We start from the raw sequence: 14,852 nt of genomic DNA, 5'->3' as shown, positions 1-14,852 counted from the left end.
GTGCAGCTTAGAGAGAACAGTGCTCAGGAGCCTTGGACACGGCAATGAGGTGAAGTTACCTTGACATTATCATTTGTGTCCATTCCCTTCATGAAGCTCCCAAGGTTGTTAAGAAACCGTTCTCCAGAACTCCCCTAAAGAAGCAAAACCAGAAATCAGTATGTGCTTGTGTTAGGCCACCTATTTACTTGGCTACTTTTAAAAAATATTTATACCCCACCTTCATCACAAGAATTCAAGCGTCAGCTAACAAATATAAGCTACAAAACTGTGAAACATTTCAGACCACAACGAATAAAACAAATCAGCAACAAAAACCAAAGAGTAACATCAAACTCATATGAAAGGCAACAGAGAAGAGCAGTGTTTTCAGATTTTTTTTTAAAAGTCAACAGGGAGAGAGCCTGATTTAAGGAAAAGGAAAAGGCCAGAAAATAATGCTCAATTGTTTTATGCTAGAATTCTATCCTGCCCCTTCTAAGACATCAGCATCTCTTTGCCTCATGGTAATTGCCCTAATTCTGAATAAGGCAGCAAAGTCTAGCTACTATGTATTCTGTAATATAATTTTCTCTACCATAGAAGATTGTTTACCCTGGTTAGTTCCAATATTTTTTTCACTTGCTTGATGGCATCATTAATGTCTTCCTTCGGTGGTCTCAGAAGTGAGCTGCTAGCTCCCAGTGAAAACCCGCCATACCTATAAAGATATAAAACCATAATTAATAGATTTTCCCCTCCCCATGAAGGACCTGCTGCTTTTTCAGTTTTTTTCAGAATGTAGTTCTGTACTACTGCCTTAACTAAATGGAGGTATGGCAGTAACTGTTACCCTGCACATGCCCAATCTTGTCTGATCTCGGAAGCTAAGCAGGCTCAGGCCTGGTTAGTACTTGGATGGGAGACCGCCTGGGAATACCGGGTGCTGTCAGCTTATATCATAGTCTTTTGAGACTGAAGGTTGCCAACCAAATGGAGGTATAGTTGAGATATACGGGTGAGTGAGCGTGAAAACATAACATGCATAGTGTAACCTGTGACAAACACACACATTCCTATTTAAGCAGACACAGAGTGGAAAGTCTGACCACACATACACACAATGAAAACACCTGGATAGTTGTCACCTATTATACTGTCCATACCACTTTCCTTCATCAGTGTGACATTTGGATAGGGAAATAATCTGGTGTGAAATTTTGCTGACATGCCCCTCCCCTTGCTGGCTCTCTTTCCCCTCTGCAGAATGACCAAAGGGAAGACAACTTTGTTTTTGAAGTAAGTTCACTATCCATAATCGGTGGCAGTAATAACAGTTTCACATAGTCAAGTTCTCAATGACTGCATGAACATCATCACATGGGCAGAGTTCAAATCTGTCCATTAGGCAATAGAACTTGACTATGTGAAACCTTTATTACTGCCACTGATTATGGATAGCAAACTTGCTTCAAAAACAAAGTTGTCTTCCCTTTGGTTATTCTGCAGAGGGGAAAGAGGGCCAGCAATGTCTAGGCACATGTCTCTCACACATCTAGGCACAAAATGACATCAGAAAGTTGCATTGCCTCCCTATGCTCTGCTACATGACATTATTTGAGGAAACTACTGGGGCGGGTGGGGATAATGATCTAACAGTGAAAGTCAAGCGAGAAAATACTATCAACTCAAGGTTTGAGTATTGCTTTGAAAGAAATGTAGAACATAGGAGGATAATAATCTGATGGGAAAAAAATCAAAAGAAAAAAAATATGCATACCTGAATTCATTCACCCAGAGCTTATTTTGCAAACTGTAGATACAAAAAGGGAAGAAAGTGCTTGTTAACCATACCATCTACAGGAGCCTCATAACCCTTATATTCAAAAGCATTGTTGTGACAAACACATCTGACAATCTCCTCAAAGAAAAAAGGGTTCTTGTGCTTATTACTGTATACAGTGGCAATGCAAAGTAGCTGGAGGCAGTGCAACTGTTACTGGAAGCAGTCCTCAGAGTATTATTATTATTTAAAAGATTTCTACCCCGCCTTTCCTCCATTGAAAGCAGATGCCCAAGTATATCCTCCAACAGTATTTCCTTCTTCCCAGGTTCTGTGGGTGATGAACTAGGAATCTCTAAAATTTGAATTTTCAGCACCTCAAAATGTTACAATTTCCAGACTCTTTGGGAGAAGCCATGATTATTAGTGGTATAAAACCATAGCACAGGAGCAGTATAGAAAATAGAGCCTTGCAGTGCAATTCTATGCATATTTACTCAGAAGTAAGTCCCACAATGTTCAGCAAGATTTACTTCCAGGTGAGAGTACAAAGGGCTTCAATTGAGGGCTGCAATGCTATAAGCAATTACCTGAGAGTAAGCTCCACTGGACACAGTGGGACTTACTTTCAAGTACACACGTACAGGATTGTGCTGTAAGGCTGCAAACTTAAACACACTTTCCTGGAAGTAAACACCATTTTATTCAATGAGACTTCTGAGTAGACATGCACAGAATTGCCCTGTAAGTTTTTTTATCCAAAATGTGCTGGGTTACATGGAAAGGTAATTAGTTTGTTCCCTTGGGTCATTCTGGCGAGAAATTCATTTGGAATAGCCATTTGGGGGGGGGGCATCAAAAAGTACAAAATGATAACATCACATCATCAGTTTTCAAAAGAGAAAATGCTGTTAAGGAAAAAGTCACATAGTGGATGCCTTTCACAGGATACCTATGACATTATCTTCTTGGCATAGAAAGGAGCTATATTGCAGCATCTCTTACACCGGGGTGTCAAACCCATTTCAAACCAAGGGCCAAACAGCATTCATGATGCCTCCTGAGGGCCAGAAGCAAGGTCCTTATGCAGGAAATGATGTCATTAAACATATCATAACCAAAAATAAGCACTTTTTCTCTCTTAGGAACTCATTAGCTGCAAATGACAGAAGAGAACATATGCAAATCTTGATCATATTTCAAGATATGGGAGAGTCCAATTTTCATGTGGGCTGCCCTTTCAGAAGTAACACCTCAGCACTGCTCAGCAGCCTAGAGCCTGAGGGCCAGATAAAAAGTTTCCGCGGGCTGCATCTGGCCCCCGGGCCTTATGTTTGACACCCGTCTTGCACCATGAAGAAAATATCAGAAAGGTTAATTCTAAGGCAGTGGTTCTCACACATTTAGCACCGGGACCCACTTTTTAGAATGAAAATCTGTCAGGACCCACCAAAAGTGATGTAATTACCAGAAGTGAAATCATCAAGCAGGAAAATTTTTTAACAATCCTAGACTGCAATCCTACGCACACTTACCCAGGAATAAGTCCCATTTACTATCGTTGTTATAAGAATATACATAGTAGCTTGTTAAAGCGACAGGTCTGTAACATTTCCCCAAATGAAGTCACATACCATGGGAGCATCAATTCTAATATATTAAAAATAAAATATTGAAATGAATGGGGATCCAGCTGAAATTGGCTCATGACCCACCTTGTGGGTCCTGACCCACAGTTTGAGAAACACTGTTCTAAGGAATTCTATTATTGGTTTTATTTTTCCAACCTTTACATTCAATCCTGTAGGTTTGATGCGCACACATTCCCAGAGACCAAACCAAACTTAAAATTTCAATTCAATTCCTAGGTCTGGTTTCTAACACTAGACTCCTTTTCATCCACATAAAATGTAACCGTAATAAGGCAGACGGTGCAGCAGGTACCTTTTCCCAATAATCTGTGCATAGGTCTTCACCAGGTAATCAGAAATGTTGCGGCGTGTCAGGTCCTGAAGGATGTCTGTGGTGTTCAGCATTCTCTGTTGCCAACAGGAGAGGAAAAAACCCAAGGATATTACTGTTAATCAAATACCTAGAAGGCCATTTGTAATTTATTCAATTTACCTGAAATCTAATGTTATGAAGAAACAGAGAGCTTTAGTGAGAAACCTCTTTAGCTAGAATTCTATCAGTTTTACTATTGGAAAAGTAAGTCACTATCATAGAGGACCAGAAAAGGCTGATGAATAAACTTATTTTGGGCTTCTACTGGAAGGATTAGTTCAAGTTAGAGGTTTAGTGCTGGAACAATGACGACTCTTTATTTTATTCTGGAATAATACAAGACCCAACAAGAACGTTCTATAAGTATCTATGCTTTAAAAGACAGAAAGTCAGCTCTCAAGAGATAACTTTTGCTCAGGTTCACTTGAACATGCAGGCTTCAGAGCACAAGACTAATACGTATCATGTACCTGAGGAGGAGGAAGGCCACCAGCTCCCACGGGACACATAGGAAGCATCTTCTTTATCTGCGAGTTGCTACACATGCATGATGGAGAGGGGTTCTCCATGGTCCAACTGCCATTCTGGAAGATTTCCATGATTTCCTCAGACACAGGAGGAGTGACCCACTCCTCTTCCCCCACGGAGCAAGGAGCATCTCTGCACAAAAGCACAAGAAAGAATACAAATCAAAATCTTTCACACAATTCTACTGTATCCAAAGTTGGTTGGATTAAGCAGCACCCTTTCCTGTGGCCTGCTACATTCCAGGGAACGTGGCCAGCACCACACAGCCAGTTGTTCAAGCAACTTCCATTCACTTGCACTAGAAGTCAATTTCTAGGGAAAGAACTAGGGAGCCACTGAAACCAAGTTTTCAGGTTTAGATTCATGCATGTTTTAAAAAATTAGCCATGGCATTTTCCCCACACATTGCTACGTGTCGAGAGTCCAGAAGAAACAAGGCACTGAAGTGTTGCCTGAGCACACTGGAAATTGTTGCCAACAACGTCTCCGGTTGTGGAGAGCTCACCAAACCTTTCCCACTGACCACATATTTCCAAGTATATGTTTGCAAACATTAGGGCTAGAAAAGGCTAGGAAGTTGCTCACTGAGACTGTTCTGAAACTCTTATTTGGCAGCCCAACCTGACATACCACACCTACTGCAGCATCATGGCATACAAACAGCACTACCTATAGCTTGCAATAATTATGCTACAGTTATGCCAATGGTAACTGAAATGCCCATTTGTGTAGGTGAGCTGCTTGTCTGTCTGTCTGTCCGTCCGTCCATACATACATCCCATCCCCCCCCCACTTTTAAAAATTTTGTTCACTTACGGAATGGAGTATCCACTCATGCAGCGGGTCCCAAAACCAGGTTTACTGAGGAAAGCATTAAGAAGTTTCTGAGTGCCAGTGTCTTCTGGGGCATCATTGCTGTGGATGTATCAAAGAAACACTATCAAGCCCCTGAGCTTATACCCATGCAAAAAAGACAGTAGACAGCAAACATTAAATGACAATGAAGAGAAAACAATGCAGGAAGATGAAGATGAACTTGCCTGAACCTATGTACGTTCTATTGTGAGCATGAACATACATTCCCCCACCCCATGGTTGAAGATGTACCTGATAAATGTGTACTGATCCTCATACATCCATGGCTGCAATTCCAGGCTGGGATATTTTCCAAAGGGAGGGATGATCAGACTGAACAGGAGAGCAATGCAAACAAAGACAGCTGGGAGGACAATCTGAAACCACAAAGGAGTGAGTGAGAAGGAGCTGCCTTCAGATGTTCTGAGCAATAACGATGCCCCCTCACACACTGCTATGGGAGCAAAGGCACAAAAACAGGACAGTACCATTATCAATATGTCTGATCTCGGAAGCTAAGCAGGGTCAGGACTGGTTGCTACTTGGATGGGAGACCGCCTAGGAATACAGGTGCTGTAGGCTTCTACCATAGTCTTTCGAGCCTGAAGGTTGCCAACCAACCATGATCAATGAAACATTAGCTTCTTTAATCACACTCCACTCCAGTGGTAATGACGTTCAACATTGCTGACACAAAATAACAAAACGAAAAACAAGGAGACTGTTGCTATCAATAAAATCCTTCCAAATCCAAAATGGGGTGGGACACAGCGGTGGGCACTCCCTGCCACTCTGCTGCCTAAGGTTGGTTGGCTTTGGTTGGCTTCCTGGGTGGGCCCGCCCTGCTCACATATACACTTAAACACAGCCATGTGCCGCTTAACAACTGACCGCATATGACTGTGGTCAAAATATAATAAAGATGCTCCTAATGAGGCAGCTGTGTGGGAGGATCTACTTACACAACAGAGAGGCTCTAAATGCCACGAAAAGGTAATCTATCTCCAGTAACCTGTATGGCCAGTGAGTGTCTGGTAGGGATTGTCTGTTTACACAACAAAGGCAAGAGATTGGACTGAATGTTCACTTAATGACCTAATCGCATAACAGATGTCATTAAGTGGCACACCCCTGTATATCTAGAAACTTGATCTTTAAAAAAATGAAAGTAGAGGTTCTCATAGAAGAACTGCACATAATAGAAGAATTTCACATAATACCCTGAGAATTACAGGGTACACGCATCCTGTATTCAGCAATAGTTGAATATTACAACTGGAACTATTTAACGTTTTGACCTCAACAGATGGAAAACCTTGGCCTCTGAGCATCCCGCTTGGAGGCAGGCTGTGTAGCATGGCCTTTCCCAGTTTGACGAGACACTTGGCCAACAGACTGAGGCAAAGAGGCAAAGAAGGAAGGCCCATAGCCAGGGAGACAGACCAGGGACAGACTGCACTTGCTCCCAGTGTGGAAGGGATTGTAACTCCCGAATTGGCCTTTTCAGCCACACTAGACGCTGTTCCAGAACCACCATTCAGAGCGTGATACCAGAGTCTTTCGAGACTGAAGGCTGCCAACTCAAACAACTGGAACTCAAACAACTCAAAAGTAGCTGGTAGACTACTAAATTTGGTTGCAGATTTTACATAAAATTTTAACAGTCTGCCTGGAGACAGAGATGATAATTCATACTCATGTTTAAAAGTGATGTGTTTAAATGACATTAGCCATGTTGACACATTAAGTTTAATTGCCACTGAGCCCCTCAATATATTTTTGTGAACATGTGATCATTATCAGTACAGAACAGAAAGTGGGAGGAAGGCATTTGTCAAGCAAATGAGCATTCTGGTCAATCAGGGCTTTACTATACACATTATAAACAAAATTAGGCACAAAAGGAAACACTTGGTGGGATTTTTTCCTCTTTAATCTGGAATTAAGAAGAGCATGTATGCCAATACAATAGAACCAGTACACTTATAAAAAATGGAACCTGCTTTTGATAATGGTATAATACAACTGTTTCTTTACAAGGCTGAGCCCAACTCACCTGGGCAAAAAAACCCTTCCTGCTGCGTTTGGCTATTAGCAACCTCTTCCACAACAGAGCCACAAACTGCTGCTGGATCAACTTCCATCCTTTCACTTGGCTAGATCCTTTGCCATCCATTCCACTCAGCAGGTCAGTCTCACGGGATTCTACAGGCAAACAGTAGAAGTTCATGAAGTGTTCGCCTCTCTCACCAAAGTCAAGCAATTAACCACTGAGTAAGCAGGATGTATTTGCCAATTTAAACACACTTCAGCATGCTCCTGTAAGAAGAAATGTGTTCCCCTTTGTGACCCGGGTGGGTTTCTCCCTTTCAGCTGACAACTTTCTCTCTTCTGGTTCCAGCTTTTTCAGGTTTAGCTGGCAACAGAGCTGAGCAGAAGACATGGTGCTCTCTGTGCTGCTGCTGGTAGCTGACCCTGATGAGTCAGCTCCCTGAGAGAGGTTGGGATCACCCATACTGGCTGCTGGAATGGTGTTTTTTGAAGTCCTAACTCCAGGAGGTCCTGGACCCCCAGTGTAGTTTTGCCACCACTCGAGGGCAAGAGTTCTATTTTGGTCTGTCTACCCAACCTCACTATCTGGTTGATCTTGAGGGATAAGAAAAACAAAAAGACCGTTTGCCTTCAACTCCAGCTGTTTACTGCCAAACTATACTCTTTGAACCTTTGGGAAGAAGCAGCCTCCCAAAGCCAAAAAATTTCAGAAAGTGAAACAAAAATAATTCTGCTACAGTTTACACAGTGGTTGCTGGGCACTGAATCCCAGCTTTAAGCTGCATCACACAGACATCCATATATCATATGGGCTTCCTATCATCATGTTACCAAAACCTCACTTAATACAGAGTCATTAGCTGATGAATATGCAAAGGTGAACTGCTCCCTAGTTAATTAACATTTCAGGCTGCAATCTTAAGTACCTTTTCCTGGGAGTAAGCCCCACTGAACACATTGCAACTTACTTCTGAGATAAGCATAGAACTGTGCTGTCATTTGAGCAAACAACATAGTTTTTTGAATTGACAAATGAGAATCCAAACCGCTCTTTCCCTTACCTGGATCCATGTCAGAATCATTAGTGTCAAAAGCATCATCCTCTGTAAATGGACGAAGACAGCTTTGCCTATCTCCAAACACACGACGGTTTCTTCTGGCTGGTAAAGTGCCATCTGGAAAGAAACACTCAGGTTAGTTTGTTGAGGTTTGCCAGAACTGGTTCACTGGCTGCATTTTCTTCTGCTCCAGCTGTAACAGACACAAGTGAAGGGTTGCAATGCAGGTTGGCTGCCATGTATAGGGAATATCTGAACAGGCCCTAGAGTGACATAGCACCATTTTTCTCAAAGCATATTTAATGAAAATAGCATATTTAATATGAAAATAGCATATTTACCTGATGTCTCCGCATCCACACCATTATCTTCTGCCACTTTGAGGAATATCTGAAAGACAAAAAGAGATTGGAATGACTGCAAGTCACCTTGCACAGCACCCCTACTATGCAACCTGAAGATCTCTACCTAGTGGCTTGCCTAGTGAGAATTCATGGCAGAAGCAAGCTTTGAACCAGGGAAGTGTAAACTCACAGTTCAATCTCTTAGCCACTACGCTATACCCAGTATCTGTGAATAAAACATGACCTCATGCCCCATCATGCAGTATGTGAGTTCCCTGAACTTGAGCAAACCATTTTCAGCTTAGAGTCGGGTGATACAACCAGCAGAACTCAATGGTACAGTCCAGGAGAAGCTTAACCATTTCAGGCTGTGGGAGGGGGGCATGTTTAGATGCACTGCCTTGAAAATATTAATACTTTGCTTTTGAATAGTGCTTTCTGAGAGTGCAGTGTTTGAATAGTGCAATCCTGAGCATGCATCAGTATTGTCTTGATGAAGTCCTTTCAACAATCCTGAAAGGTCAATAAGTGTTACTATTGTAGCCAGTCATCTGAAGTTGAGAAGGAGTGGTTTGCCCACTGAGAATTCATGGCAGAGACAAGATGTGAACCAGGGAAGTGTTGACTCACTGTTCAACCTCTTAGCCACTAGGCTACACCCAGTATCTGTGAATAAAACATGACTTGTTTCACAAGAGGAATCTGATGATCCCCAAGTTAGTAGACTGAAGATCAGTGCAGAAAGACTTCCGACTACTTTTAGAGGAAAAAAAATAAGGCCCCCCCCCACCACATGACCAAGACACATTTTCAATACTTTGCAAGCCCTGGTGTGCATGTCTGAGGGCTCCCTGGATGTTGCACAATCTACAGCTTGCTCTCTGACACACAGTGAGGCATGCTTGCAAGATGTTTCTGCTCCTCCATAAGAAGTGTGCAGTTCATATACCTCCTCCAGAGTAGTCTCCGAAATGCCATAACTGGAAATGCCCAGGTCAGAGAGGCGGTCATCAATCTCATGAAACAGCTCCACAAAAGCTCCCTCTCGAGCTGCTTCATATGGCAAAACATAGGTCAATTCATGGCCAATGTCCTCCACCAGCCTTGCTTCAGGGACATGCTTCATGATGAGGTTGGAAATTGCAGACACATCTGGGAGGACCAAGTTATCATTAGATTCCTTCATTACTGACAGTGACTAAGGTTGCAAGACAGCTCTGGCAGTAAACCCCATTGCATGGTTAAGTGTTACACTAATTATTTAATATTTTTCATTATTGAGGTGTTTCCTTTTCCGAGTACTGGATAAAGATAAAGTAAAAATAGCTCTGTCTGCAGGTTTATAGTCTAAGACAGAGGTTCTCAAACCTGTTTAGCACTGGGACCCACTTTTTAGAATGAGAATCTGTAAGGACCCACCAGAACTGATCATGACCGGAAGCGACATCATCAAGCAGGAAAATTTTTTAATAATCCTAGGCTGCAATCCTACCCACACTTATCCAGGAGTAAGTCCCATTTACAATCACTGTTAAAAGTGTACATAGTAGCCTGTTAGAAATACAGATCTGAAACATTTCCCCAAATGCAGTCACATGCCATGGAAGCATCAAGTCTAATATATTAAAAATAAAATACTGAAATGAATGGGGACCCACCTCAAATTGGCTTGCGACCCACCTAGTGGGTCCCGACCAACAGTTTGAGAAACACTGGTGTGGGGGGGGGAATGATAGCACAGGAGCCTCTCCAATTTGCTTTATGACAATTTGCTATTTGTACTGGTTTCATATAAGCTGCTCTGTCAGCTGAAGAGCAGGGAAAAAGGGAAACTTCAAGCAACATTTCATTATATTAACAATTTCTCACCTATTGTCAGGTTGTCACTTTCATGATCACTTCCGAGCCCAGCATCAGAGCTACTCTGTGACACGCTGTCATCCTAGTTATAAAAGAAAATGTCATCTGATTATCTCTTATCTGAATACAGTCAGGGTAAAAATAGAAAATACTGCAGTTCTTTTTTAAAGAAAACAAAACAATGTAGGCCGGTAATGTTTAAAGAACTTTACTATGTTGCTAAAGACTGTGCCATTGTTTCTAATACGTTTACTGAGAACCAAGCCCCATTGAATTCACTGGAACTTACTCCCTAGTAAGCACACTTAGGATAGCAACCTAATGCAGGACTGATGCACCATGCTTGGAAAGCTGGGCTTCTTTTTCAATCCATGCAGACTTTATGCCTGCCTATGCTGGACATGGCACAGAATGAACTAGGTATGATCTACCCTTCCTGCTTACATGATAGCCTCAGCCAATGTAAGAAAACAGCCTATAATCCAAACTTTGCTTCCAAGGGGACTCTAGACATTGGGTTCAGCAAGATTATGCATTTACACAAATGCACCAACTCCCAGTTCAGGCTCTCTGCTCAGTGAGAAGGTGGGGTTGAGGGTATCCATGACCCTAATCTCACCATGCACATAGGCCCCAGGGTGGAAAGAGCATAATGGGAAGCATAATCTTCTTTGCTCAAAGAAGAGCAAAACCTCTTCAAAAAGCACAATAATGTTTGTGCAAGATAAATGCAAACTTCTGTACAATACTCTATCGGGGTGTACTGCCAAAATTTTTGGCAGGTGGGCCACATTATCTCTCTGACACTGTGGTGGGGGCCAGGAGAAAAAGAATTAATTTTACATTTAAAATTTCAATAACTATACTCTTATATGCTTCCTCTAGGGCACAGCCAGAAGGAAAGAGAAAAAAAGATAGAGAAAGGGCTTTGAGTTCATCAGTTTCAGCAATGTTGTTGTTTTGAGAAGTAAACCTGCACAGAACATTTCTTCGAATGGTACCTTTTTCAGGTAAGATACTGTGCTGCTGCTGTTTCTGCAGGAACTCAGTGAGGAATCCACATCCTTCTTTACCAGGGTCAGATAATAGCCTGTCCCTAACTGGTTCTTCAGGAAAAGCGAAGATCCAACACAGCAGAGTTTGCCATGAGATATGATGGCAATTCTATCTCCAAGGATATCTGCCTCATCCATGTGGTGTGTGGAGAGAATTATTGTGCGGCCTGAAAAGAAGCCAAATAACTTTGGGTCATTTAAGCAATCGTGTACCTCTACAGTTTCATTTACAGGGCACATAGCAACTTGGCAAGGTGGATTTACATATGCACCACCATGATATCATATGCCTACACTACTGTGGGGCTACCGCACTTACTTGGGGGAAGGGGGCAAAAGTCCCCTTCTCCCAAGGTGCCACCCGCAGCTGCCCGAAGCACGAAGGATGCAGCGGTGGCCATTTTCTGTGTCACCAAAGCCACACGCCCCGGCCAGCTCAGGATTGGGCTGGCTGTCTCCTATCTATATCTTCCCTAGTCTTGAGTACTGGCAAAGTTAACTATTGTCCTACAGTTCAAGGAGAAATAGCAGTGAGTGCCAGTTGCTAGGCATGGAGTTTTGCATCCCAAATACCACAATAGGCAACACTGGATTAGATAGACCAAAGGAGACAGCCAAGAAAGTGTAGTGGTTCTGGTGTTGGACGCAGACCTGGAAAATCCAGGTTCAAATCCCCACTCAGCCATGAAGCTTCCCGGGTGTCCTTGGGACAGTCACTATCCTCCAGCTTGAACGATGTATACCACCCTGAGCTTTTTGGAAGGACAGCAATATAAAAATGTGAAAAACAAAACTATGATCTGACTATCAAACTAGACAATACACAAACTGAATTGTTGGAACCCGAGTGTATGCTTTTAAAAAAGTAAACAGGAAGTGCACTGGGCATCGTGTCACTAGGTCACTAGAGAAAAGGGTAATACCTTGGCGATATTTCAAAAGCAGCTCCCAGATCCCTCTGCGAGAATAAGGATCAACGCCAGCTGTTGGCTCATCCAAAATGACAACTTTAGAACCACCTACAAAGGCCAGAGCTACTGAAAGCTTTCTCTGCATGCCACCTGTGAAGTCAAGTCAGAGACAAAATTAATCTAATGCAATCTAATTAGTCTAAAAATAGCTGCCTCAAGGGCCATGAAGTGGGGTATGTATAAATAAGTAAATCCTAAGGTTGCCTGTGGGAACCTCAGACTGTGAGAATGCATACAGCAGTGAAAGAGTAGCAGGAAGGCCTAGCACAATCTCCTTGATTACTCAGAACGTGCAGATTCTCCTCTGTGTTAACTGAACTTCAAAGAAATGTTTGAGGTAGTGGAGCACAAATGCTTTTACTATGGTGCCTGATGGCTCAACCATACATGCTAGTATTTCTTGATACAGTTGTGATGCCCCTAAAAGGGAGAGAGGTGTGTGCATGCGTAGGAGAGAGAAAAAAAGGCCTATAGTCTTTCCTCATATTTCAATGAAAACACCAATTTGGTGAGCAGTGTTAGGATTACTAGAAAAGGCCTTTTATCAGTACTATATTTTTATAGTACAGGTTGAGCCTCATTCTCGTGGGTTCTGTTCCAAGCACTCACGTGGATGACAAAACGCACTATAGCAAATCAATTTAAAAAACAAAGTTTGTTTGCTCCAGTGATTTAAAAACAGCCTTGCTGACCTTTGTGATGTAAGATAAGAGTAATTAAGAAGACAATCCATCGATCAGTCCTCCTCCAAGTACTTACAAAGGCACTTCACTCAGCCCGTCCCTTCACCAATGTAAAGTGATCACCTTTCTTTTACTGCTCAGGGGGAAGGGAGGGGTCCACTGGAGAGAGAAGGATTGATGGATGGTCAGCCAGCTGCCCTCTCTCTCTCTCTCATTAAGGAGGCTATTGTTAAAGGACTGTTCAGTTTTTTAAACTGATTTTAAAGGGTTGCATTTTCCCCTTCTCCAGGGATCAGCACATTCCTTCTCATTTGCAGAGGTCATTCAAGTTGAGTCAAATCTGTGTATAAAAAATCTGTATATAAATAGGCTGGACCTGTATACTATAAATTTATAAATACCATAAATGTATAGTACGTTTTCATTTGGAGTATACCATTCTGATGGGTCCATCTCAAAATAGCTATCTACAGCTAAGGAGGGGAACCAAAACAATTACAGGGTTGGAGCACTTTGGTAATACAGAAAGACTGAAGTGCCTGGATGTTTTCATTGAGGAAAAAAGTCAACTAAGGGAAGACATGGTAGAGGGGTACATAAAAATGATGAATAATGTGGACAGAGAGAGAGAGAATCTGCTCATCCTTTCTCATAGCACTGGAATGCAGGATCAGTGAATGAAACTGAATGGCATTAGGTTCAAAGAAAGTTGTTAATTCACTCAGCAATAATTGAGGCATTCACTGCCAGAAGATGACATGCTAGTCACTACCTAAGATGGCTTTAAAAGATGTTTTAGAGAAATTTTTGGATGGTTTATCAATAGCCATGATAGCTAAATAGCAACTTCACGTGCAGGAACAAGTTGCCACTGAATACCAAATGGTGGGATCAAGCAATAGGGAGTAGGCGGTTCATGTCCTGTCTGTGAGCTGCTTAGAAGTACTGTATTTGATTAGCTGAAATCACAGTGCTGGGCTTGATGAACTTGTGGTCTGCCCCTCTTACATTTTTATGATGCAGACAGACAAGAATCGTGATATTGCTAAAGAAATGAAATTTACCAGAGAGTTTGCTTGTCTTAGATTTGAGTTTGTCAGGTAAGCCAACATCTATGGCCATCTGTTTCATCTCACTTTTCACCAACTTTTCCGACAGCCCCTTCAAGCGCGCATAAAACCAAATGTGCTCTTCCACCGTCAACCTGGGGGTGAGTGAGAATGACCACATTTTTGGTGAGAAAATTCATGTTATCTGTTTTAAAAGAGTAGGCATGATCAGAAAAATAGATATTTTGAAGGCCTGAACTGGGCATGACATGCATTGTTCTCTTGGCCTGTTTTGAGTGGAAGAATGGTGGGTTTTTAACCCTTTTACTTCTAGCAGCTTTTCTCTCCTACAGGGGAAAGACAAGGGTATATTTTTTCTTTCATAGGTAGCAAAGCAGCTTGGATGTGGTGGGGGTGGCAACAATTACGAGCAGAAACGTGGTTGGAAGGAAAAGTGTTAAGCAGCTCCCCTTCCTCCTGCCATTCTTCTGTATAAATTCACAAATGTATGAAAGTTACTTTTGGATTTAAAACAAAATAGAATTGGGTCAGAGAAATATCAGTCACTTATAGACCTATGATTTTTAAAATTGGATAGTTATTTCTTTCTATGTATTTTTTCTATGTATAA

General features: G+C 42.0%; 1 protein-coding gene across 1 annotated transcript in view; it reads right to left on the bottom strand.

Moving 5' to 3' along the window:
• ABCA1 (ATP binding cassette subfamily A member 1) overlaps nt 1–14,852 on the bottom strand; it is a 112,343-nt gene that overhangs the window by 17,850 nt on the left and 79,641 nt on the right. Inside the window, exons 21-35 of the mRNA XM_066614926.1 lie at nt 14,237–14,376; nt 12,442–12,579; nt 11,465–11,685; nt 10,473–10,545; nt 9,553–9,755; nt 8,601–8,649; nt 8,263–8,376; nt 7,206–7,354; nt 5,402–5,526; nt 5,111–5,209; nt 4,237–4,426; nt 3,707–3,801; nt 1,760–1,792; nt 595–700; nt 60–134 (exon numbers count right to left, since the gene is read on the bottom strand). Of these exons, the coding sequence (XP_066471023.1) occupies nt 60–134; nt 595–700; nt 1,760–1,792; nt 3,707–3,801; nt 4,237–4,426; nt 5,111–5,209; nt 5,402–5,526; nt 7,206–7,354; nt 8,263–8,376; nt 8,601–8,649; nt 9,553–9,755; nt 10,473–10,545; nt 11,465–11,685; nt 12,442–12,579; nt 14,237–14,376 (1,810 nt within the window). The remainder of the gene's footprint in view (nt 1–59; nt 135–594; nt 701–1,759; nt 1,793–3,706; nt 3,802–4,236; nt 4,427–5,110; nt 5,210–5,401; nt 5,527–7,205; nt 7,355–8,262; nt 8,377–8,600; nt 8,650–9,552; nt 9,756–10,472; nt 10,546–11,464; nt 11,686–12,441; nt 12,580–14,236; nt 14,377–14,852) is intronic.

Source organism: Tiliqua scincoides, chromosome 2, assembly GCF_035046505.1.
Source record: "Tiliqua scincoides isolate rTilSci1 chromosome 2, rTilSci1.hap2, whole genome shotgun sequence".
Lineage (NCBI taxonomy): Eukaryota > Metazoa > Chordata > Lepidosauria > Squamata > Scincidae > Tiliqua > Tiliqua scincoides.
Note: the sequence above shows the minus strand (reverse complement) of the source record. Positions and strands in the feature narration are given on the sequence as shown.